This window comes from Pteropus alecto, unplaced genomic scaffold (genome assembly GCF_000325575.1).
Source record: "Pteropus alecto unplaced genomic scaffold, ASM32557v1 scaffold8, whole genome shotgun sequence".
Taxonomy (NCBI): domain Eukaryota; kingdom Metazoa; phylum Chordata; class Mammalia; order Chiroptera; family Pteropodidae; genus Pteropus; species Pteropus alecto.
The window spans coordinates 15,541,586-15,565,423 of NW_006494609.1; the positions used below are offsets into that span (position 1 = coordinate 15,541,586).

At 38.2% G+C, this 23,838-nt stretch overlaps 2 protein-coding genes and 1 pseudogene across 3 annotated transcripts in view; 1 reads left to right on the plus strand and 2 right to left on the minus strand.

The window, feature by feature from the left end:
* Positions 1 to 591: 591 nt before the first annotated feature.
* NDUFB1 (NADH:ubiquinone oxidoreductase subunit B1) lies at positions 592 to 7,533 on the minus strand. Its single transcript, XM_006925641.3, has 3 exons — positions 7,379 to 7,533; positions 1,825 to 1,969; positions 592 to 704 (listed from the first exon to the last, which is right to left on the minus strand). The coding sequence occupies exons 1-3, from the start codon at positions 7,470 to 7,472 to the stop codon at positions 668 to 670; spliced, it is 276 nt and encodes a 91-aa protein (XP_006925703.1). The 5' UTR covers positions 7,473 to 7,533; the 3' UTR covers positions 592 to 667.
* LOC112473904 lies at positions 2,371 to 2,500 on the minus strand (annotated as a pseudogene).
* Positions 7,534 to 7,701: 168 nt separating the features above from the next.
* Positions 7,702 to 23,838, plus strand: part of CPSF2 (cleavage and polyadenylation specific factor 2) — a 30,808-nt gene continuing 14,671 nt past the window's right edge. Inside the window, exons 1-9 of one of the 2 annotated variants that reach the window (XM_006925536.3) lie at positions 7,702 to 7,869; positions 11,040 to 11,101; positions 14,255 to 14,436; positions 15,479 to 15,638; positions 15,717 to 15,822; positions 16,701 to 16,830; positions 17,486 to 17,601; positions 18,772 to 18,959; positions 19,636 to 19,926. In XM_006925536.3, coding sequence (XP_006925598.1) covers positions 14,288 to 14,436; positions 15,479 to 15,638; positions 15,717 to 15,822; positions 16,701 to 16,830; positions 17,486 to 17,601; positions 18,772 to 18,959; positions 19,636 to 19,926 — 1,140 coding nt within the window. In that variant the 5' untranslated portion in view covers positions 7,702 to 7,869; positions 11,040 to 11,101; positions 14,255 to 14,287. Of the gene's footprint in view, positions 7,870 to 9,177; positions 9,248 to 11,039; positions 11,102 to 14,254; positions 14,437 to 15,478; positions 15,639 to 15,716; positions 15,823 to 16,700; positions 16,831 to 17,485; positions 17,602 to 18,771; positions 18,960 to 19,635; positions 19,927 to 23,838 lie in introns of those variants that run through there. The other variant, XM_015599703.2, reaches the window with a different exon arrangement.

The following is a 23,838-nucleotide window of genomic DNA, read 5'->3' on the forward strand; positions in this document are numbered from 1 at the left end:
GGCTTGTAAGCTGACAAGGTCCTTGCAATCTGTGAGGTCAACCAAGGGTTGCCTTGCCTAAAAAAAATAAATAAAAATAAATAAACAGATAAAAATTGCATTGTCTTCCTAAGTTATAAGTTCTTCACATATTCTAGATTGATTTTTGTGTATGTTTTGTAAATATTTTCTCCCAGTCTATACTTGCATTTTCATTTTAACTGTTTTTTGAAAAGGTTTTAATTTTTATAAAGTACAATTTCATGATTTTTAAAACTAGTCCATGCTTTATGTGTTACATTTAAGAAATCTTGCCAAAGGTCACTACAATTTTCAGCTATATGATTTTTAGCAAATAAAATCTTAGCATCATCCTTTTAAAGCTCCTTTTACGTACCTGGTTTGAAAAAATTTTTCTGAAAAATATCTGAGGTAAAAATTGGCCATGAGTTAATAGTACTGTGATCTAAAATGAGTAATAGAAAATTAAATGCTAATTGTAAATTTCACATTGGTGTACAAAATCAGGTACTCGATAATTATTTTTAAAGGTAGTGTTTATTACTTGAAATGTGCAAGATTACTTCAGCATTAAAAGAATCACTCTCCGAATTCTTCAAATTAAATAATGTTTTTATTTTTGTCATAATTTTAAAAATGTGAACATTCTGTAATTCAACCACAGCTTTTACTTCCAGGTGACTTCTTCATGGGGTCTCAATTCCCTGTGTAGAAAGAAAAAATTAAGGAAAGGAAAAAGTATAAATAAAACTTTTATGAGGGGATAAAAGGGAAAGTCAAAATAATATGAATTCAATATTTTATATTCTATTAAATTGACCCATTTAAAAAAATTTGTTAGATTCGACATATTCATTCTATTCTCTCGTGATTTCAAACTTTTATCATTTTTCAATTATATTTTTCCAGATTAAAGAACTGTAATTTCTCAGTTTATCCTCAAGTGAAAGCTATTTTCCTCTCAACAAGTTCATTTAATGTTGTCTAGGGGTCCCCAACCCCCGGTACCGGTTTGTGGCCTGTTAAGAACCAGGCCGCAAAGCAGGAGGTAAGTGAAGCTTCATCTGTATCTGCAGCTGCTCCCCAGCGCTAGAAGCGCCTCAGCTCCACCTCAGATCATCAGGCATTAGGTTCTCATAGGAGCACCGGTCTCTGGTGCCAAAAAGTTTGGGGGACTGCTGGTCTAGGTCCTTTCCAGTTCATTTGATCTTTCTTGAGATCCTTGACTGTGAACCTCCTCTACACTGACTGTGGCTGCTTGTGCCTTGAGCTTCCTCCCACCCAGCTGCACATCCAGTGGCAGACACTCTTGTCTTGCTAACTCTAACTCTCTGTGCCAGAGGAGCCATCCACATAGACACAATAGGACCAGGTGGCTACCAGTTGCCTTTTGATCACTCAACCACCATGCCTAAGGCTCTCAAACAGCACTAAGACAATACTAGTACTATTTATTTCAGCTACACCATGCCTTAAATAAGACAGTATATGATAATATATGTGAAAACTGTATCTAGAGTAGGATTTAGTGAGCTGGTTTAAAATATTGTTTCTACATTAAAATGCACCCTGAATTTTTTTTTTGGAAAGGGAATTTTCAAAGATATGAAGTAACCGGTTCATAAACTGAAGACCTGTTTACATTCCAAATGTAATCATACATTTTTATGCAAGGATTAAACAACAAACAAGCCTACAAAATAATATCACTTACATCTAAGTCCTTGGTGGGAAATTACCCCTTCTGTTTATTTTTGGCATATATGATATTAAGAATACTTCCAAAGCTGGCTCATTGCTGGTTTAAAAAATGCCCAAACTAACCTTTTAAATAACAAACTCTTGTTCCGGAAGGCAGTTAGCTTTTCATCATTCTTTCCATCTAGGTAACATCCGATGACAAATCCCATAGGGACAAGTACATGTACCCAGTGGTCACGTACAATCTGAATTAAGTTCATTGTGAATGCTAAAAAAAAAAAAAAAAAGTCATAAATATAACTGCCTTTGAAATATCTTTTAAACTGCATCTGAAACAGGAAGATAACCTGAATATAGGAATCGATGTTAAAAGCATAAGCCTCTTTTGATTTGCTTGGCATCAGAATATAGTATACTACTTAAAATCTACTTGATGAAGATTATATAGGTGACAATAATTAGTAGAAAAATTACATTGTACTAAAATTAATTGATTACTTTTTCTTCCTGGTTCCATCAGTGATCTTATATGATATAGTGCAGAGAAATAGAGTATAAAAAATTTTACCTGCAAAAAAGCTGAGCATGCGTATACATGTAGTACTGACTTAAAACTTTTACATGTGTAAAATATTTTTAGAACCTCTCAGAATGCTAAAGTAAATAGAGAATAATACTATTTTGCCAGAAGCAGAATTCTTTAGAAAAAGCTATAATTATTGAAAACTAAATTTTCAATTAGCAAAAATCTTGTCTTGGATAAACTTCACTGGCTATGATACGGCCACTGTGCAAAGCTGAAAACTAATTTTTGAAAGGAAATGAAAAGATTCAAGAGAAATTTTAAACAACAACCGTATTAAATAATGTCACAGTAGATCTGAACGTCAATTAAATAACTCTAAAAAAGATAGGGAGAGAAGAGAACTTACTTTTATAGAATGACTACTAGACACCAGAGACATCGTACAGTCCTATAGATAATATGTAATAACTATTATCCTCATTATAATAAGAAAACAGCTTAACCCAAATATATATTAAGTGCAGAACTGGAATTCAAACTCAGTTTCACTCCAAAGCTCTTGATGCCTTCTATTACATCCCAATGCCTAAGAGACCCCTCCCAGAATTGATATTTATGGTACTTAAGAGCCTTTACATTCTAAGACTTTCCAAAAGGCAGAGGAGGAATAGAAGAACCAGAAGTCATAATGGAAAATAAATTTGCACTAATTCATAAAAACATAGCTGAATCGTCAGTTTTCTGTAAAAATTTGCACCTAGAGATGAAATTAAAATACATCCTCATGCACATGAATCTAAAATGAGTAAATCATATAGAATGGCTGAGAAGACTTATGATGAAACCCCGGAAAGAGAATAGTCACGTGAAGGGGATTCGTTCTGAGAAATGTGTTAGGCAATTTGGTCATTGTGCAAACGCCAGAGTGCACATACACAAAAAAGAGATGCTATAACCTACTACACACCTCGGCTCTACGGTATAGCCTATTGGGCTACAAACCCATACAGCATGTTACTGTACTGAATACTGTAGCAACTGTAACACAATAGTATCTGTGTATTTAAACATATCAGAATATAGGTGTACAGTAAAACTAAGGTATAAAAGATAAAAAAAAAATGGTACAGCTGTGTAGGGCACTTACCACGAGTGGAGCTTGCAGGGCTGCAAGTGGCTCTGGGTGAGTCAGGGAGAGAGTGGTGAGTGTGTGCGAAGGTCTAGGACATTCCCTCACACTGTAGACTTAGAAACACTGTCCCACAAGTCCTCCCCCACTGCTCCCTTGGAAACATGGAGGAGAAATTGGCTGGGTGAGGTGTGGATCGCCATCACAGTGAGTGTGGGAGGGAGTGAGAGGTGGCTTGAGGACCAGCAGAAATGAGAAATCAAGATAGAGAGAGAAAGGAACACAGGGCACTGTAACGGCCGTGTGGTTTTGGCTACTGCATGTTGGATTATGGAACTTCGTGGTACTCATAAAAAAAAGGGGGGGGGGTGTTAACACAGACAGGGTGTAGAACTGAGGACTGAACATTTTGACTTTGGAAATTTGTTTTTGGCTCTACTGACCCTATCTGGCATAACTCTCTCTGGCAATGAATCAAAAGAAGAAATAAAACTTATCTATGCTTTACTTCATTAAAACCTGGTATTTCCAAAGTATAGGGACAGGCTGGCTCCACACTAACACAGAAAGCTTTTACTAAAGTGGCAGTGGCACTTGATACTTGTTCAGGTAGCTCCTGCAGACCTGTGTCCTTGCCCAGGGTCTTAGGTCCTCAACAAAGAATTCACAGCAATGTGCCCTGGACACCGTCAAGTGAGACCTGGGCGGGCTGCAGTGCCCTCTGAGTACGTAGCGCAGGGGGACAGGGTCCTCTGTGCAGGAGCAGGTCAGTGGCTGACTGGCTGGGCTGTGACCTGTGCACTCCAAATTGAGGTGCTGGGAGTGAGGGAATCTACTGCAAAGCCCCACAGATACTGCTCCTGTCAGAGAAAAAAAAATTTCTCCTAAAGCACATATCCTTCCTACAGGGTATTCCATAATCTTACATGAAATTCAGCTCCATTATAATCTTATGGGATCACCATCATATATGTGGTCTGTCGCTGACCGAAATGTCATTATGCAGGACGTGACTGTACATTACTGCCCATAAAAGTACTCAGCACTAAATTGCGCTGGGATTATGTAGCTTGGATTCCTGGCTGTCACACTTATACAGTCTAATTCTTTATTTCTCAATCTTTAATCACTTACTCATCTCTAAAGGCACTGGGTTAGGAAATGGCCATGAAGTTAAAAATTGCAAAATTACAGGCAGATCTCAACGATATTGAGAGTTTGATTCCAGACCAGACAATAAAGTGAGTGTCTTATTAAAGTGAGTCATAATCTTTTTGCTAGTGGACGGTCTAAGCCTCCATTTTGTAAACAAAATGCAACACCTATGAAGCATAATAAAATGAAGTGCAATAAAACGAGGTATGCTTGCACTGTGTATTGTCTTTCATAAAGTGTAATATTTACACATGGCAGGTTCCAGTCTGAATATCATTGACCTGGAAAGTTATGATGCAATTAAATAAGATGTTTAAAATACAAAATTTACAATTTAGTCTTAATTTTAAGTTTTAGTCTACTGTCTACAGCTGGAATTCTCAAACTTGACTGCACGTCAAAATCACCTGGGGAATCTTTTTGAAAACAGGGACTCCTTGGCCCTATTTCTGGAGTGGAGCTGGAAAAATCTGTATAGGTGAAAGATATAGGTGAAAGAACTCAGATGATTTGTTGCAAATAGTTCTTGGACATATAAATGAAAATGTAACTACTATCCTATTTCCTAGAAGATGGAGGTTCTCTTAGCATTGTTTGCATTGAGATCCTTAAGTGCTTTTTGATAAACACTTAGGTACTTTTTGTGATTCTGACCAATGCCCACCAAGTTAGTCACCTGTTTTATAAACTTAAACCAGTCAAGTATGGGAATAACAATGTGTGCCTTAATCAAATAGGTTATGTAACTTTGAAAGCATTAAACTGCAAAATATTAGACAACATAAATCACTGTAGAAGTCCAGTGGTCATCTATTATTTCACCTGTCTTTATTAGGGCCCTTAAATTTCTTAACAGGTGTCAAGTCTAACCCTCAGTACAGAGGTAAGATATTGTTTGTATTTAACAAAAAAGTACTTGCTAACTCTCAGCTCAAAACTGTTTTAAGTCCGTGGCTACCTGTGGGCTATAAGCCATTCATTATTAGCATTCTTCCAACAGGGCCAGAAGCTGATTTTGTTTGACTCTACTCTGCACAGAAGAGATCAGACATGTCCCTGAGGCTCTTGCTGCCTAAAGGTCTCACAGAGACCACAGGTAAAGACAGTGGGACAGATAGATAAAAAGGATTCTGTATATTCAGAATCCAGAGTCAGATTCAACCACCATGAATGAAGCCTGATTCTGTCCCCAAGAGGTAAATGACAAATATTAGTCTTAGAGGCGTTTCATATTACAACTGTCCAATCTATTTATTCAATGGACTTTGGGAACGGTGGCACTGAACATAATTTATCCTGTACATTTCACTATAAGCAATAACCAAGGAGGATGATGATTTATGGACATTAAAGAACTGAGCTAGAATGAATCCCCGGAGAATGGCTAGAAGGAGAAGCATAGATAGGTTTTCAGGCTCTTGGTCATGGGCCCAAGAGCATAAGGGATGGGTAAAGGGCAGTGAGGACCTGGGACAGCCTCCATTAAGACAAGCCTAGGTTTGAAGAGTGATATCCACAGGGGTGCCCAATATGTAATGTGCCCAATACATATTAGTGTCTTCTTTATATGAAAACTCTCAAGAAAAATTTTATCTTTACTTCAGAACTGGGAGTAGCTACAGCATTACTGGGAAAATTTTTTTTTTAATCTTGCGGACTCAAGGAATCACATAACTGATCAAGTTTTGTTGCCTACCTCTAGAAAGAGTTGACTTCTAAAGCACTCTCTGTAAGACAATGCTTTTCATAATCACCAACTCATGTAATCCTCACAGTTCTACACAACTATTAACTAATAGAATGTCCCCCAATGCAGTACATATTTTTTTCAGATGAGGAAATTCAGGGACAATCAACTTGCCTAAGGTCACAGATGCAGTAAGTGGCAGAGCTGGGATTAATAGTCAGGCAGTTTGACTCCAAGTCCAAGCTCTCTATTTCGTGCTTTACTGTCTCTTACAGTAAGTACAGGGGTAAATATTTATGTTAACCTCACTTCTGGCTTTATCTTATTTTCCCCAATACGTATTATTTTCTTCAACCCAATTTTTTCTGCTTAACTTCTAAAAAGGAAACGATCTCGTGTGTATTTTTGTAAGTCACCCCGAATTCAAGTTGGAAAAATATAGATGACTAGACATATATATATAATAAGTATGTGTTTACATATATTTATATATACACATATATGTTCACGCACACATATACACATATATTCTCTAACTGGTCCCCACAGCATTTTGTATGTATTGATCAAAAAGTGTGGATTTAATCTATGGAAACAAATACTGGATGCATGAAGGAAACTAAACTCCTTGAAATCTGGAACCATGTCTTAAATAACATATATACTGCCAAAAAACCAAGCACAATTTAAACATTACGTTTTTACGAAGTGCACATTTTGTGGATTGGTAGGCTCAAGAGGGTTCGAGATTTAAAAGAGAGAGGTCAGTTTGGCTTCCAATCCTGAGTAAAGAAGAAGACGCAGTGCTGGAACTTGGATGAATCTAAGATGCTCCGTCCCTGCTTCTGCCTAGGAGTGTGACCCGGTCGGTTTCCTTTCCCGTCCGACCGGCGGCGGTCACTGGGTGATCGCTAAAGATGTTTTCCAGTTATCAGAGCCTCAGAGTACCTTTTCTAAAAGCTGCCAGAAGGGAAACGGTCCGCCTGAATAAACCCACTTCCCTTTCCTTTTCCTGGCTCCTTCGCTCAGAAGCCCCTGGACGCCGACCGCTCCAGCCCCGGGGAGGCCCAGATCACCCCAGACCACACACTCCACCGCCTATGGCTTCCCTAGAGGTGCACTCTCCCGCCTGCACCACAGTGACCCGCAGCGCCTCAGCCGCCTTGGACCCCGGACCCACCTGCGGTCTCGGTGCCAACGACGACCCACGACCAAGGGCAACGGCGAGCCCAGCCTCCAGCGCCGGCGGAAGCCTGGGTCTCGGGACCTGCCATTCACAGCGCCCGCAGGAAGAGAGGGGTGGCACAGGAAGGCCATACCTCTTCTTCTTTTTAATATTTGACTTTTCTCACATTTACCTTAGATTTCAAACATTGTAAGTCATTTTAAAATAAAATTTAGGCCCTAGGTGACGAGATTTGTTGATGTATGCTCCATCTCCTTCCTACAACCTCGTCCCGACCCCCCCCTCAAGATGGTATCGCCTGGGGTCTTCCCCGCCTCAGCGGATCGCCTCCAGTTTCAAAATGGCGACCGCCACTGCGGGGCTTCTGCTGCCTGTTCGTCACGGCCGCTGCTGAGCGAACGCCAGCTTTTCTCGCTCTTGAACTTGGCTGGACTCGACTAGGGGTTGGGAAGGGCAGTGGACGGCGTTGGGGGAGGATTGACGAGGCAAGTGAAGGCGGAAGAAAGGAGCGAGCCTTTGGTTGGGGGAGGGGGCGTCCTCGGCCCTCTGGGAGAGTCTGGCTCCAACTCCCAGCCAGTCTCCGCTCGGATGTGCTCCTGGGGTTTCGGTTCCGACTGCCCTGGTCGTTCGTGGCAGAAGTGCTCAGCGAGGGGAAGAGAAGCGATTTCTCCTTGGGTCTAAAGCCCGCGCGGTCTTTTGTGGCCGTCCGTACGATTCCCTCCTATGCTCTTCCCTCCGGTTTGCTGTCTTCCTCAGCCCTTCCAGGCTCTCGGCGCTGGAGGGGTTAATCCAACGCCAGCGTTGGTTCCTTAGCTTCGGCTGCTGTGTTTCCAGCTTCCTTGCTCGGGGTTTTGCCGCTGTCTCAGGTTGAGAGACCACGAGGCTGCTAAGCACTGGGAACAAAGTATGCGTCCTTTTTCGTTAATCGACTCGACCCTCTGCGTCTCGAGGGCACTTGCACCACCATCACTCTGTTTTACGTGCTGTTCAGTAAACCGGAGATCAGACTAGCCATAACCCCAGCAAGTCTGGCCTGTGACCTGGCGAACCTGAATTACCAATTGCCCATCCCTTAATATTTTACTTTATAACCCCTTTCATCCTGTTAGGAAACCGCTGCTCTCCCGGAAGAGACTCAGGGAGCTGGAGGGCCAACCCAGAATTCTTCCCTTTTCCCTTGGATTTTGCATAGTTCCCTTTAGTTATCATTAATATATACAAAGTCATTATTGAGAGAGCAAGTAACTATGATAGATAATTGAGACGAAGTAGTATGGGTTGGAATCATTGCCCTGAAGGAATTTGAGGTATAGTTAGGATTCATTTCCTTCTTTCAGTGCACATTTATTTTGCTTTGAGTACTGTGCTTGGTTGGTATTGGTGATAAAAAGATGATCCCTTTTACTCTTCGCCTATACATTCCACATCTCTTCAACAAATACTCTTTGTGTCTAGTGTGTGCTAGGTGAAAATGAGGAACTGCTTGAGGCCACCGAAAAGCATTATTAGGGAATAAATGTTTGAGCTGGGTAATGAAGGTTCAAAAGCAATTTACTAGGTTCAAGTGAAGGTCATTCCTGGGTGGAGTACAGGGATGCAGAGACTTGAGAAATTTTGGCATACTTAGGGAGAATGGGAAAATAAATTTGCTTGAGCATGCAATGTAAGGGTGAAGCAAGAGGTAGGTTGACTTCCAACTAAGGAATTTAATTTTATTCAGTAGTTAGCAGGAAGCCAGTGAATACCTTGCACAGGAAGAGGCATGGGTCTATTTGTTTTGTTTATTTATTTATTTTTAGGATGACAGCTGTATGGAGGATCAACTTGCAACAGGAAAACTAGATGAGAGGAAATTGCAGTCAGGTAAGGTAATGAGTGCCTTAATTGAAGTATAGTAAAGGATGTCAGAGAGACATTTCTGAAATGTCAAATAGGATTCAACTGGTGGCAGCCAATTTGGTGGTAAGAGAGTCGTGACCCCAGAGTTTTTAGTCTAGGAGACTGCATGGTTGGTGATACCATTAAAATCAAGCCTAAGATGTACATGAAAATAGAATGGTGCCAACGGTGCTCTGCAGTCCGAAGCATTCATTTTCGAATCTAGACCTGTGGTGCTATTACAGTAGCCAGGGCTACATGTAGCTCTTGAGCACTTGAAATTGTGGTTAGATCAAATCGCCTTGTGCTGTAAATATGAAATACATGGTGGATTTCAAAGACTCAGTACAAAAAAAAACTGTAAACTATCTCAATTTTTTAATAATGATTACATGTCAAAATGATATTTCAGATATATTGGGTTAAATAAAATATGTTAAAATTAATTTCACCTGGAAAACTTTTCAGTGTGGCTGTGAAAAACTTTTAAAGTACATTTGTTGCTTGCATTATATTTTTGTTGGACTAGATTATCGTAGTCTAGACCGATGATAGAGAAATTAGTATAGAGGTGGAATTTGAGCTGGGTCTTGAGATGATCGTGAACAGTGATGTCAGGGCAGCTTGCTGGCACCCTCCATTGCCAATGAAGGCATTCAGTTTTTTGTTTTTTGTTTTTTCAAGCAATAGGAAGCCTTCAGAGATTTCTGAGCAGGGGATAATATGTGCAGGGGTATTTCTGAAATTAATCTGGCAGGAATGTTTAGGTTGAGATGAAGGGGAAAAAGGCTGGAAGCTGAGAAGCAGAGAAACCCAAATGTAAGGTAATGAGGCCCTGCATTAAGGTACTGGCAGTATGAACGGAAAGGGAATGATATATGTACAAGGCATGCTGAGGGAAAACTAATCAGGACTCGGAAACAGACTGTTCAGGAAGAAGTAAAGGAAGGAATCGAATGTGTAGAGTTTCATCCTTGGTTGCTTAGATAACAACTAATGAATTCATGTCATAGAGTTATTAAAAGTATACATTTGGGGCTAAAGAAATTTAGTCTTAAAATAGAACCAGCAAAGTCGAAAGGAGGAAGTGGTCTGCTAAATACTCTCCCTTTTTATTCTTCTGCTTTCTGTATCTTCTTATCTAATCAATCATACACACCAGCCAATTTTCTTAAAATACAGAATTACCTGTATCGTGTCATCTTCTTCCTTGATAATTGATCTTAAAATGTTTCTTTGTTGCCTGTAGAACTAGTTCCAAAGTTTCCCAGGCCTTTCATTACCTGGCCCTTTTCTATTCATGTGCCTGGGTAGTTTTTTCACTGGTTATCTGTAAGTTTTTGATTTGTGCCTTTGATCATGTTGTTTTGAATATCTTTTCTCTTTGTTTCTTTCTACCCAGGTCCTCCCAATCCTTAACAAATCATTTAAGATCCCACTTTCTTTTTTTAAGTGATTTTCAATAACATAAGCCAATGTCGATTTAAAAAATATTATTTCTTAAACTGCATATTTCAGCCCCTGATTGTAACCAGTTTGGTATATTATTATTTATTTTTGTCTTTTATTATATATATATTTTTTATCCCTGTTTGTTTTATGTAAGCTTAAGCTTCCTAAAATTATGATGTTTCTTTTTTTAAAAAGGACTATATGTTATACTACTTGCTGCTCATGGTGCTCATCTTAGGGCAAGATATAGAAATTAAACACCATAATTAAAAACTGAAGTAAATCATTATGCTGCATTCATGAGACTTATTTCTTTATTTTTTAGATTCATAAAGAACTCTTCCTTTGAATTCACAGTGTTTCATCCTATATACGATTGAGATACCGGTAAGTAATGAATGTCTAATAAAGATGTACCTTTATTATATTGTAAGCAATTGTAATGAAAATACCCTTTCATCTGTTGAAATCAGGGTCTGTCTGCAAAAAAGTTTTAACATGAACTCATTCAGTTATACCTACAAGAGACTTTGTATTTTCAGTTCATAATGTAAATAAAGTGGGAGGAGTAGGGTAGATTGGAGTAGAAAAAGAATTTCTCTTAGGCCGTTAATGTAAATGTGGTGTGTGTGTTACATGCCACTGAGTCAGCTTCAACTCCTGGAGACCCTGTGAGTGAGTGACGTCCACAATGTCCTGTCCTCCACAGCCCTGCTCAGCGCCTGTAGACTCCTGCCTGTGGCCGCTTTTATTGAGCCATTCCATCTCATATTTGGTCTTCCTCCTTTCCTGCTGCCTTCTATTTTCCCCAGCATTATTGTCTTTTCCTAAGAATCCTGCCTTTCATGATGTATGTGAAGTAGGACAGCTTCAATTTTGTCATTTTTGCCTCCAGTGATGTTTCAGGTTTAATTTGATCTACTCATTCACCTTTCTGGCCATTAAGGGTATCCATAGAGTTTTCCTCCAACACCATATTTCAAATGAATCACTTTTTTTCCTATCAGCCGTCTTCACTGTCCAACTTTCACATCTATACATAGTAATTGAGAATACAAGGGTGTGGATGACCTTCGCCTTGATCTCTAGTGACATATCTTTGCTCTTGTTGATCTTTCCTAATTCTTTCATTGCTGCCCTTCCTAGTGTCAGCCTTCTCTTGATTTCTTGATTGCAGTCTCCATTTGAATGGATGACTGAACTCAGGTAAGCAACACCTTTAACAATTTTAATGTCTTCATTATCTGTGTTAAAGTTGTGTATTTCTTCTATAGTCATGATTTTTGTCTTCTTGATGTTCAAGTACAATCCTGCTTTGTCACTTTCTTCTTTCAGTTTCATCAGACGTTGTTTCAAATCATGGCTACTTTCTGCTAGTAAGGTGGCGTTATCTGCATATACTATTACCGATGTTTCTTCTACCCATTTTCACTGTTCCTTCCTCTGAGTCTAGCCAAATTTTTCATATATGTTCTGCATGCAGAGTAAACAAAAAGGGAGGTAAAGTGCATGCTTGTCCGATGCCTTTGCCCGTAGGAAATCATTCCATCTCTCCATATTCTGTCCGGACAGTGGCTTCCTGTCCACAATACAGGTTATGCGTCAGGACAGTTAAGTGCTGAGTCACACCCATTTCTTTCTGAGCAACCCATAGCTTTTCATGGTCTACAAAGTCAAAGGCTTTACTATAGTCTATAAACAGACTAACCTTCCAAAAGCCTTTGGAGCACTCCAGTGTCCACTGAATGCTCGCAATTAGATCTTGAGCACCACAACCTTTTCTGAATCCAGCTTGAACATCCTGCATTTCTTGCTCCATAAAATATAGAAGCCTTTGTTGCATTACCTTGAGCATCACTTCACCTGCACGGGAAATTAGAGCAGTGGTCCTACAGTAACTGTACTTCTTGGCATCTTCTTCCTTAAAAATAGGAATGAATATTGAACATTTCCTATTTGTCGACATATTCTTGTTAGGATTTTGAAAGATTTAGTCTCTGTGGGTTGGAATAATTCTGTTAGTATACCATCTACCCTTGGTGATTTATTTCTTCCCTATACTTTCGGGGCAGCTTTCACTTCACTTTCTAAAATTTCAGGTTCTTCCTTATAGGAATCATCTTCAAATTATCTGTCATCCTTTTGTCTCTTCTATATAGATTTTCAGGATTCTCTTTCCACCTTCCTTTTATTTTCTCTTGGTCAGATAATACGGTTCCTTGTTGGTTTTTCAGCAGTCCTAGTCTATGTTTAAATTTTCCCCTTATTTCTTGGATCTTCTGGTAGAGATCACTTGTTTTTCATCTTTTGTTGTTCTATCTACTTATATCGACTATCATAATTCTCTTTAGGTCCACTTGGTAGTTGAAAAACTGCATTCATTATTCTAACCTACTTTTGTCACCTTTTACTTTTGCCTCTTGCCTATCTCTAACAATTTTTAGTGTTTCTTCTGTTATCCATCTCTATTTCTTTTTACTCCTGGCATTGTCTTTTCACATTCTTCTCTAATTCTGAAGTTTCAGTCCACAGTTCTGGTTCTTGGTCAGGCAAGTTTAACAATGCAGATCTCTTGTTTTACGTGGACTTTAAATCCATCAGGAATGTTAGTTATGTTATTTTGGCACTTTGATTCTTTTAGTGCTCTTCTTCAGCTTCACTCTAATGTTTGATATTGACAGTTCGTGGTCAGTACCACAGTCTTCTCCAGGTTTTGTTTTGGTAGACAGAATACAGCTTTCCCATCTCTTCCTTCCAACTGCATAGTCTGTTTGATTTCTATATTGGCCATCTGGTGATGTCCATGTGTAGAGTTGTTGCTTCAGTTGTTTGAAGCATGTGTTTGTGATGGACAACTTGTTGGCTTCACAGAAATCTATAAGCCAATCTTCTGCTTCTTTTCTGACCCCTAGTCTAAATTTTTTGACATTTGATTCTACTTTATTTTTTCTTGCTTTTGAGTTCCAGTCATCTATAATTATCAGCCAGGAAAGGCTAATTTAGTTTTTAAGAAGCTAAGATCTGAGATGTTTCTTGAGACCTGCATTTTGCTAATGAATATTTTTATAACATCTGTTTAATAGCACACAATTCTAGTTCTAGGCCTTAAATCCCAACAGATGTGCTCATGTAATATCTTCTTGAAATGTATGTGGTAGGTCCCCTGGCATAAATTCCAGCATTTTTTTATGTATGTATTAATGCTCATGTTTTATAGGCTGGGGTATGTGGGTGAAGAAAGGGTAATTAACTTGCCCAGAACACAGAGGAGTAGATTCAAATCTGGGTCTGTCTGAGTCCAAAGGCCACTGCTTTTCATCAAACCCCACTAGGAAACCACAGAAGGACTCATTGTAAACAAGAGTGTGTAGGATCATGCTTGTACTTTTAAACTTGGCAGTGATGGAAATGGGTCTTTTAAATGTTTGCTTTCTATGTTTATGGAATTTCTGCCCACTTAGAAATTTGACATAATTTTAATTTGTTATGTATGTTAGACTGTACTTTAATGCTTAATTACATTTTTGTTTCTTATGAAAGAACCTTTTGGATTGTTGTTATTGGACCAAAAAAATGACATCTATTATCAAGTTAACTACCCTCTCTGGGGTTCAAGAAGAGTCTGCTCTTTGTTATCTCCTCCAAGTCGATGAGTTTAGATTTCTATTGGACTGTGGCTGGGATGAGCACTTCTCGATGGATATTATAGATTCCCTGAGGAAGTAAGTTACTTTTGTTATTTCTAGACTTTTAGAAAATCAACTCCTCTTTTCTACACTGTAATACCATATTCATGTTACACAGTGTTTGCTTTTCGGCTCTAATTTAGTTTATAGAAAAAGACTTAGTTTTATTTATGCCAAAGAACCAAACAGTGACCGTTTTCACTTGTAAAGTTTGATTGACTTATATGCTGTGTTATTTGAAATTTGGCCAAATCTTAAGTTAATTGTTACTTGGCTAATGAATCTCAGTAGAAATTTTTTGCACCCTAATTCTAGAAAAAAGCAAGATTTAAGTTTATAAGAATTTGAAGTGAGGAAAAACCTTCCATGTGAAAGTTCTGCAGTCGGGGCACATTATCTTTTTATATCTTTTGATGCTAGATGTTAAGAATTGGTGCTTAAAATAATGACCATGAGATACAAAAGGATACTAACCCATCAAAGAAAAATTCAGTTATGTTTGCAGTCGTGTACTAATTATGGAAGGAAAGAAGACTTAAACATTTAAAAAACTTAGAAGTTTTAGCAAAAAATTTTTTTCTTGTTAATTTTTTTGTCGGTGAGAGCATATGCTTCATTGATTAAGTTTTACTATAATGAATATGCTGTCAGTCACCATGAGAAAAAGCTGGGGCAAAAATTCATAATAAATATCTGGCTGTGTAAATATCTTTTCTTTAATTTCTGAAATTCCAAGCTGAGTTCTTAAACTTAAATCGATGGTATAAAAGATAGCCATTTGAAATCAGCTTACATGTGGTGTCCATTGTTTCTTTTACTTTTCTTTATTAAATGTGTCTAGACACTATATATTTACTGCAACTTATCCATAATTTGGACACTTATGCAGGACAGGGCTAGTAATAATTGAAATTCATAAGTATCATACTTTTAGCTCTTAGTTTTGCTCTTTTACTCCAGCATAGTCTTTTTTCAATTCAGAATAATGAGGGAAATCAGAATTGATGAATTAGTTTTGCGTGTCCTGCCTTTATCCTTAAAACTAGATTTGAAGAAGTTGTTTCGTTTTTTGTCCTAGGCATGTCCACCAGATTGACGCAGTACTGTTGTCCCACCCGGATCCGCTCCATCTTGGTGCTCTCCCATATGCCGTCGGGAAGCTGGGTCTAAACTGTGCTATCTATGCAACCATTCCTGTTTATAAAATGGGACAGATGTTCATGTATGACCTTTATCAGGTAATTTGAGCAATTAAACAATTTTTTTAACACTCTGCAGTGATTATTTTTAACCTCTTATTTGTGTTCTTCTTTTAGTCTCGACACAATACAGAAGATTTTACACTGTTTACATTAGATGATGTGGACGCAGCCTTTGACAAAATACAGCAGTTAAAATTCTCTCAGATTGTGAATTTGAAAGGTAAAAAATGTCTCCAGTAGTAAATCATTGGACTAATGGGGTTTAACCTACTGTAAAGTACAAGGGGAATTTGTTGTAAAAATTGTAGGCACTACAAAATATTAACAACTCAGGCCTTTTCCCATTTAACTTGGAAAAGGCTTGTTCAGTGTTTGCTGTGTGCAGTGTGGGCACATCCTCCTGTGGGGAGCTCACAGGCTGATGACTGAAAGTAGCGACTGAAGTAAATGCAGTGCTCTGACAGTGCAGGGTAGAAAACAACTGAATCCTAGAATCAAGCATAAAAATTTATTATTTAATTAGGTCAAGAAGTTACATATTAAATATATACTTAGCATCTATAGAGAGAATTGTATTAAAGATTTTCAGATATGAACCCTGGTGTTGAAAAAAATGTTGCAACAGTGGAATCTGAAGATTTAGCCAGAAAGTAACAGTGGCCTCAACAGTTTTGTTTGTACTTAATTTTTCTTTAGGAAAAATTCTTTACCGTAATGAGATTTGAATTGTCAGATTAGAAGTTAGCAAAAATGGAAACACTTGATAATTTTGTGTACAATATAAATATTAAAATTTATTAGTTCATACTAAATAATTTAATAGTACTAGTAATTTTAAGTTGGATCTCTAGCCTTCTATTCCTAAGCACAAATAAGTCTACAAGAATACGTAATAAAATGACAAGAGCGTTTGCTTCCAGGAGGGAATGGAGTAGCTGGGGGACAGGAGAGTGAGACGTGCATTTCACTGGGCACCTTTTTATTTTTGAATTTTGTATCATTGTATATACTACCTATTAAAAACCAGCTTACAAATAAATAACCTTTCTTTAGGGTTGTAAAAGAAATCTGAGTGTTGTCATTATCTTGTCAACGTAGGTAAAGGACATGGCTTGTCTATCACACCTCTGCCAGCTGGTCATATGATAGGTGGAACAATATGGAAAATAGTCAAAGATGGAGAAGAAGAAATTGTTTACGCGGTCGATTTCAACCACAAGAGGGAGATGTAGGTACATCAAGAGAAAAGCTAATGGAAATACAATTGGTATTATTTTATACTTTGGAGGGAAAATTAGAAACAAAGTTATTTTTTAACCATAAATCTAGAGCAATTTAAAAGCACCAAATAGTGAATATTTTCAAAATTACTTAATTATTTGCATTGTAAGGGAAAGTTATGATACAGGAGAGAAAAGATATATTTGAAAGTACAGTTAGTATCCACTGTATAAAACAGATATCTTCCCAGAGATGTTGCAGAGGAGATTAATTTTTATACATCAAACTCTTTATGCTCTTGACCTACTCATTAAAGGAAATTTGTGATTTTTTTTTGTATAATCAGTAATTACCATCTAATATAACTATATTTAAAGTCAGACCCTTGAAAAGGAGACACATAGTTTAATATTTTAAATACTTCATTTTGTACTCACAGAATATTATATTGATTATATCTGAATGATGATACTCTGGAAGATCTTCATTTTCTTTCTTTCTTTTTTTTAATTTACCAGATTTTCTTATCAGCAAGTATGTATGCTTTTATAGTTGGAGGTGGAAAAAAACTTTATAGAACAAGTTGATTATATTTTACGTAAGATAAGCTATTGTTTATTTGAAGTGATATAGAATATTTCTCTTCTTCAACTTTGTTATAGCCACTTAAATGGATGTTCCTTGGAAATGTTAAGCAGACCCTCCCTACTTATCACAGATTCATTTAATGCTACGTATGTGCAGCCAAGGAGAAAACAGAGAGATGAGCAGCTTCTGAGTATGTATTACGTGAAGTCCTTTTTAAAGAGCTGCAGAAGTGCATGGTAGCATGAATTCCTGTTTGTTCTGTTCTGGTTAACGTTTTTCTTGTCATAGAGATTCGCTAACTCTAATATTTTTAAAAAACTATTATGGAACCACGTCAATATTTTGTACGAAGGGATGGCATTAGTTGGTTTGAATTTAACATTTGTGAGATAGGTACAAAGATTGGCTTCTCCCAAGCACTCTCTGGTACATGTCTAGAGAATGCCAATATATATAAAAATTTCATATAAATCTGTTAGAAAAACATTTATTCTCTAAAAGGAAAATTAGAATAAAGGAGATAAATGAAGGTGCCAGTAGTTGACGATTTTGGCATTGGGTGCTATATGCTCTAACCTAGTACTCTTGGTTCTGGGCTGTTCTCGGCTGCTTTTGTGTTGGCTGGAGTTGCTTTACCTTGTATTGCTTTTTTTATAAGCTATGTGGGATTTTAGCAGGGAAAGTTGGATTCCACTTATAAACATGTTCGAAAACACTGCCTTCACCTAACATTTAAAAAGTATCACCCATAATACTAACTTTAAGAAGTTCTTCAATTCCTGTTTTTGCCAGAGTTTGGTTTTACTAAATATTTTCAGTACTTTCATCTAGAGCAAGGAAATCTGTTTAAAAATATTTATATATTTGTGGGAAAAGAGAATATGATCTGTATTTTACTCTACAGGCATACATACATACAAAATATGTATGTATTAACATAAAGTACGTGTGTGTGCAGGTGTGTACGTTGTATGTGTGTGTAAATTTGGGAATTATTTATAATGAAGTTTATTAAGGCTGGTTGCATTTGGCCTACTCATTGAATTTTTGCAGTGTACTGTACAAATAACATTTTCTCTGTGTACTATGGGTGAAAAGGATTGGAAACCACTGATTTATAATTTTTCAATGAAAAAAATCGAGAGTTAATGGCATTATTTTTTACTCCTAAAAAGATATATTCACAGAATAAAAAATATTTGTAATAGCCTGAATGAAAGTTTTTTATTTTTTGCCTGGCTTAGTAATTGCTTATTTATAAGTTATTGCTTTTATAGTAAAAACATGGATATAAAGTTATCTTTAATTTTGTAGTAAAGTATTGTTATGTTCTATAGGAATTTTACATTCTGTTTTCTAGCAAATGTCCTGGAAACACTTCGAGGTGATGGCAATGTATTAATAGCAGTGGACACTGCAGGCAGAGTTTTGGAACTTGCTCAACTCCTTGATCAGATTTGGAGAACTAAGGATGCAGGATTGGGTGTTTACTCATTGGCACTCCTAAATAATGTCAGTTATAACGTGGTGGAATTTTCTAAGTCCCAGGTTTGTTTCCCATTACCATTTGTAATGAAGTTTGCTACGGAGCTTGGGCTTGTGGAAAACAATGTCTTAATTGCCCTTTGGGTTTTATTTTTCTGTTGAAGAGATTGATGATGATAATGATGATGATGACAATAATAACAAAAGCTAAAAATTTACCACTTAGCTATTTTTCAGGCTTTACATTTATTATTTCATTTAATCCTTATACACCCTATGAAATAGGTTCTGTTTTTCCCTCCATTGTACAGATCGGGCAAGTTGCTTCTCCTCTAACACTTAGTATCACAATTTGTAATATAAGGACAAAAAAATAGAACCAACTTTATAAGATAGAAATGTTAGAATCCAATTTTTTCTCCTTTGAATAAGCTCTTAATCTTGAAATATCAATCTCTGGGTTAAGATACTCATTTAGAACTTATACATAGCCTTCTCAATAGATTTAAAGTAACTTATTAGTGAAACAATGCAAAATTGGATTTTTAGGGGTGAACACTGGGGTGGCAGGATCTAATAGAGGAACCGAAGCAAAAAATAGGCTGCTTGTCAAATGGTACAAATTTAAGGCAACCAGTGTGGGGAAGAGACTTAAGATAGAAGTTGAACTCCTTGTAGAATACACTGAAGTTAAAATATAGCATTTTTTGATTATTGTTTTCTTTCTCCCCCATATTAGGTAGAATGGATGAGTGATAAATTGATGAGATGTTTTGAAGACAAAAGAAATAATCCATTTCAGTTTCGCCATCTCTCTTTATGTCATGGTCTTTCTGATTTGGCTCGAGTACCTAGCCCTAAAGTAGTACTTGCCAGCCAACCTGACCTGGAATGTGGATTTTCAAGGGATCTCTTTATTCAGTGGTGTCAGGACCCTAAAAACTCAATCATTCTAACTTACAGAACTACTCCTGGGACTTTAGCACGTTTCCTAATTGATAATCCTTCTGAAAAAATTACAGAAATAGAGGTAAGCGCCGTACATGAACTTGATCTTAACACTGTTTGGAGAATACATTATGCATGATATATAAAAATCAGTGACCAAAAATAAAACTCAAAATTGTTTCAAGATTTTTATTAGAATAACAGAATAAGAGAGCCTTTCATAGCACAAATTTCAGAGCTCCTTAATTGGAAATTCTCATTTTCCCCTGTCTTTATTCAGATACAATAGACAACTAGTTGCCTGTGTTTACATTGTACAATTCAGTGAGTTTTTTTTTCAATTATAGTTGGCATACAACACACCAGCCTCAGCTGTACAGCATATTGATCAGAGATCCAGGCAACTCACAAAGCGATCACCCCACCAAATCTCCCCCCACATATTCATTCCAACATTATTTTTTTGTTGTTGCTACCAAATTTTACTTATTTATTTATTTTTAAAATTTATTTAAATTTGTTTCACGTATACAGTACATTAGTTAGACATCTATGCAGTTCATAAAACGATCCCTCCAATTGCTCCTTCCTTTCCCTGGCCCTCCACCTAGCCATCATGTTAATGCTAACTGCATTCCCTTTGCATGCTCCCTATCCCCGTGACCAACTGTCAACTGATTTGTACTTCTTTAACCCTTCACCCCATTCTCCTATCTCCCCCTGGCCCCCACTGGTCCATGACCAAATTGTCTACTATATTTGCAAGTCTGTTATTGATTAGTTTGTTCTTTTTGTTTCTTAGATTCCACATATAAATGAAATCATATGGTATTTATCTTTCTCTGTCAGACTTATTTCACTCAGCATAATAACCTTTAGGTCCATCCATGTCGTTGCAAATGGTAGGATTTCATTTTTTTTAATGGCTGAGTAACCATCATTATTAACCATCTTCCCCATGCTGTACTCTACATCCTCATGTCTACTCTGCAACCATTCACCTGTACCTCTCAATCCCTTTGCCCTCTTTTTCCCCCTCACCCCACTCCCCTCTAGTATTCCTCAAAATATTCTCTGTATCTATGAGTTTATTTCTGCTTTTGTTGTTGTTATTGTTGATTTTGTTCTTTAGATTCCACATGGACGTGAAATCACGCGATATTTATCTTTCTCTATCTGACCCATTTCATTCAACACGATACCCTCTAGGTGCATCAAGGCAATGTCTTTTTCCATCCCCTTCCTTTTAGTCTGTGTGTGTCTTCTAATTTGAAGTGAGTCTCTTGTAGGGAGCATATGTAGGGATCTTGTTTTCTTATCCATTCTGCCATTCTACCTTTTGGTTGGAGCACATAATTCTTTTCCATTTGAGGTACTTGTTGATAGGAATGTAGTTGTTGCCATCTTTATTCCTGTTTTTGATACATGTTTTTTCTTCTTAAAGAAATCCCTCCAACATTTCCTGTAATACTGGTTTGGTGTTGATAAATTCCTTTAACTTATTTTTGTCTGGGAAGCTCTTTATCTGCCCTTCAACTCTAGATGATAGCTTTGCTGGATAAAGTATTTTTGCTTGTAGATCCTGGGTCTTCATCCTATCGAATATTTTTTTGCCAAGCCCTTCTGTCCTGCATAGTTTCTTTTGAGAAATCAGCTGCCAGACTTATGGGGGTTCCCTTGTAGGCAACTAACTGCTTTTCTCTTGCTGCTTTTAAGTTTTTTTCTTTTTATTTAACCTTTGGCATTTTAATTATGTGTATCTTGGTGTGGGCCTCTTTAGATCCCTGGCTTTTGGAGTTCTTTGAGCTTCCTGGGGTTTTATGTCCATTTCCTTTACCAGGTTAGGGAAGTTTTCCATCATTATTTCTGATGATTTTTTCAATTTCCATACTGCTAATTGGTCTATTAGTCTAGGAAGATTGTATTTTTCTAAGTACTGGTCCATTTCTCCTAGGTTATTAAATTTGGTATCATACTTTTTCCTAGTACTCTTGCATGCTCCTTTGTATTTCTGCAATATTAGTTGTTATTTTCCCTCTTTCATCTCTGATTTTGTTTATTTGTGTCCTTTCTCTTTTTTCTTTAGTGAGTCTAGCTAGGGGTTTGTCAATTTTATTTTCTTCTCAAAGAACGAGCTCTTCGTTGCCTACCCTTCTCATAAGTTCCTTGAGCATCTTTATAACCAGCGTTTTGAACTCTGCATCTGTTAGATTGCTTGACTCCATTATTTCTAGATCTCTGTTCTGTTCTCTCATATGGTTTCTGCTTCTTTGTCTTCTCATTTTGGCTGCCTTTCTGTGTCTGTTCCTATGTATTAAGCAAAAGCTTCTAAATCTTCCGGTCTTATTAGTGCAGCTTTGTGTAGTAGGTATGCAGTGGCACAGTCCTGAGTGGTTCAGCTGCAGGCCAAATTTAGCCCAAGCCTGCGCCCCTCTGAGGCCACCTGTTAAGATTCAGCAAGCAATGCACAGATGTTGTGCTTATAGTTGCCTCAGAAGGCCCCACCAGAAACCGAGGCCAGGTGCCACCAGTATGAGTCTTGGTGCTGCGCAGCAAGGAGCACCTGACTTGCTGAGGATACACCTAGATGTGGCTTGGGTGGGGCTGCGAGTCGGAGGAGGCAGTTTCAGGGAATCCTCTGGGCAGAGTGACCTCTGTTATCCAGTTAGATGATGTCTCTGCTGTGGCAGTGCTGAGTCTGCACACTGGGAGCGGGGAGGGCTCAACAGAGGAACAATGGATACTGCTTGCACTTCGGCCTGGGAGAGAGTCTAGCTTTGGTCCTCATTCTAACTACTCCGTGCCCTCCTTTAAGTCCCTGAGCAGCCGAACCAGCATTGCTGGTCAGAACGAGCAGGTCTGTCACACCAGAAGTCCGCTTGCGGACGTGGCCCCTTTAAGAGGAGTCTGTGTCTGCCGCTGGCGCAGGCTCCATCCCACGCAGCCACTCAGTACGGGCAGCCTCGCGTCCTCACCCCATACTTCCATCTGCCCTTGCAGGATGATTTCTTAGTTCTCTCCCTAGTTGTGGCCTGTTCATCTAGATCCCAGGTGATGTTTCCTTGCTGCTTGCTCCTTGATTTGGTCGCCAGAGGGATGAATAGAGCCTCTGTCGTCTACGCCATTTTTTTCCCCTTGGAAATTCTCATTCTTGAACCCTTCCGCGGTGATCCCCAGACCCACACCCAGACAGTATACATATACACTGTCTTCTTAATCTCTCTTTGAAAAGTTCCTTCCACGCTCTTTCCTTAATTGGAATCTGGCTGTTCCCTAATGGTACTCTTTCTCCTGCAGCCCTCTCAAATAGATGCTCTTTTTTTTTCCTCTTTCATTTTTCATGTACTTTGCATCACACTTGACAATACACTAACCCCTTCTTGTTCCTGACATTTACTAATCTCTTGGTTATTCTCTGGCATTCATTGGTGACTTTGGACCCTGGTTGACAGCCTTTCTGTCCACTCATACTCTGGCCTCCATTCTTGATGACCTTAGCACTCATATCCATCCGGTTTCCTGGCCCTCTGTTTCTTGACTCTAGTTCTTAGTGACCTTTTCCTCCATGCCTTCCCACGATCATGCTATCTGCTCCCACGGTCATGCCCTTAACCTCTTAACCTTGTTTTGTTTCTCTGCATCCCTTCCTCATGCATCCCACTGTGATCTTACAGCTGGCTTGCTCTATTACTGCCACGCCAACAGTTCCTTGGTGCCATTGGGACTTTGAGTTCACGAACCTCACCACTTTCACTGTCATCATTCCTCCAGCTTTGAAAAGTCAGTGGTCTGTCATTATTTTTTAAACACCTTTAATTCTCTTATCCTTCTGTCTGTACTCAGCTGGCAAAGCCTTGGCTTTGAACTGTTTGCTTACACCAACACTAGCACTCAGCATTCTGTGGGCTATTCCTTTTTGTACTTTCTAGTAGGACAGTTTCACACCTCCTTTCTTCTCAAAAATTCTACAACTCCATCTCAGTTCTCACGGATG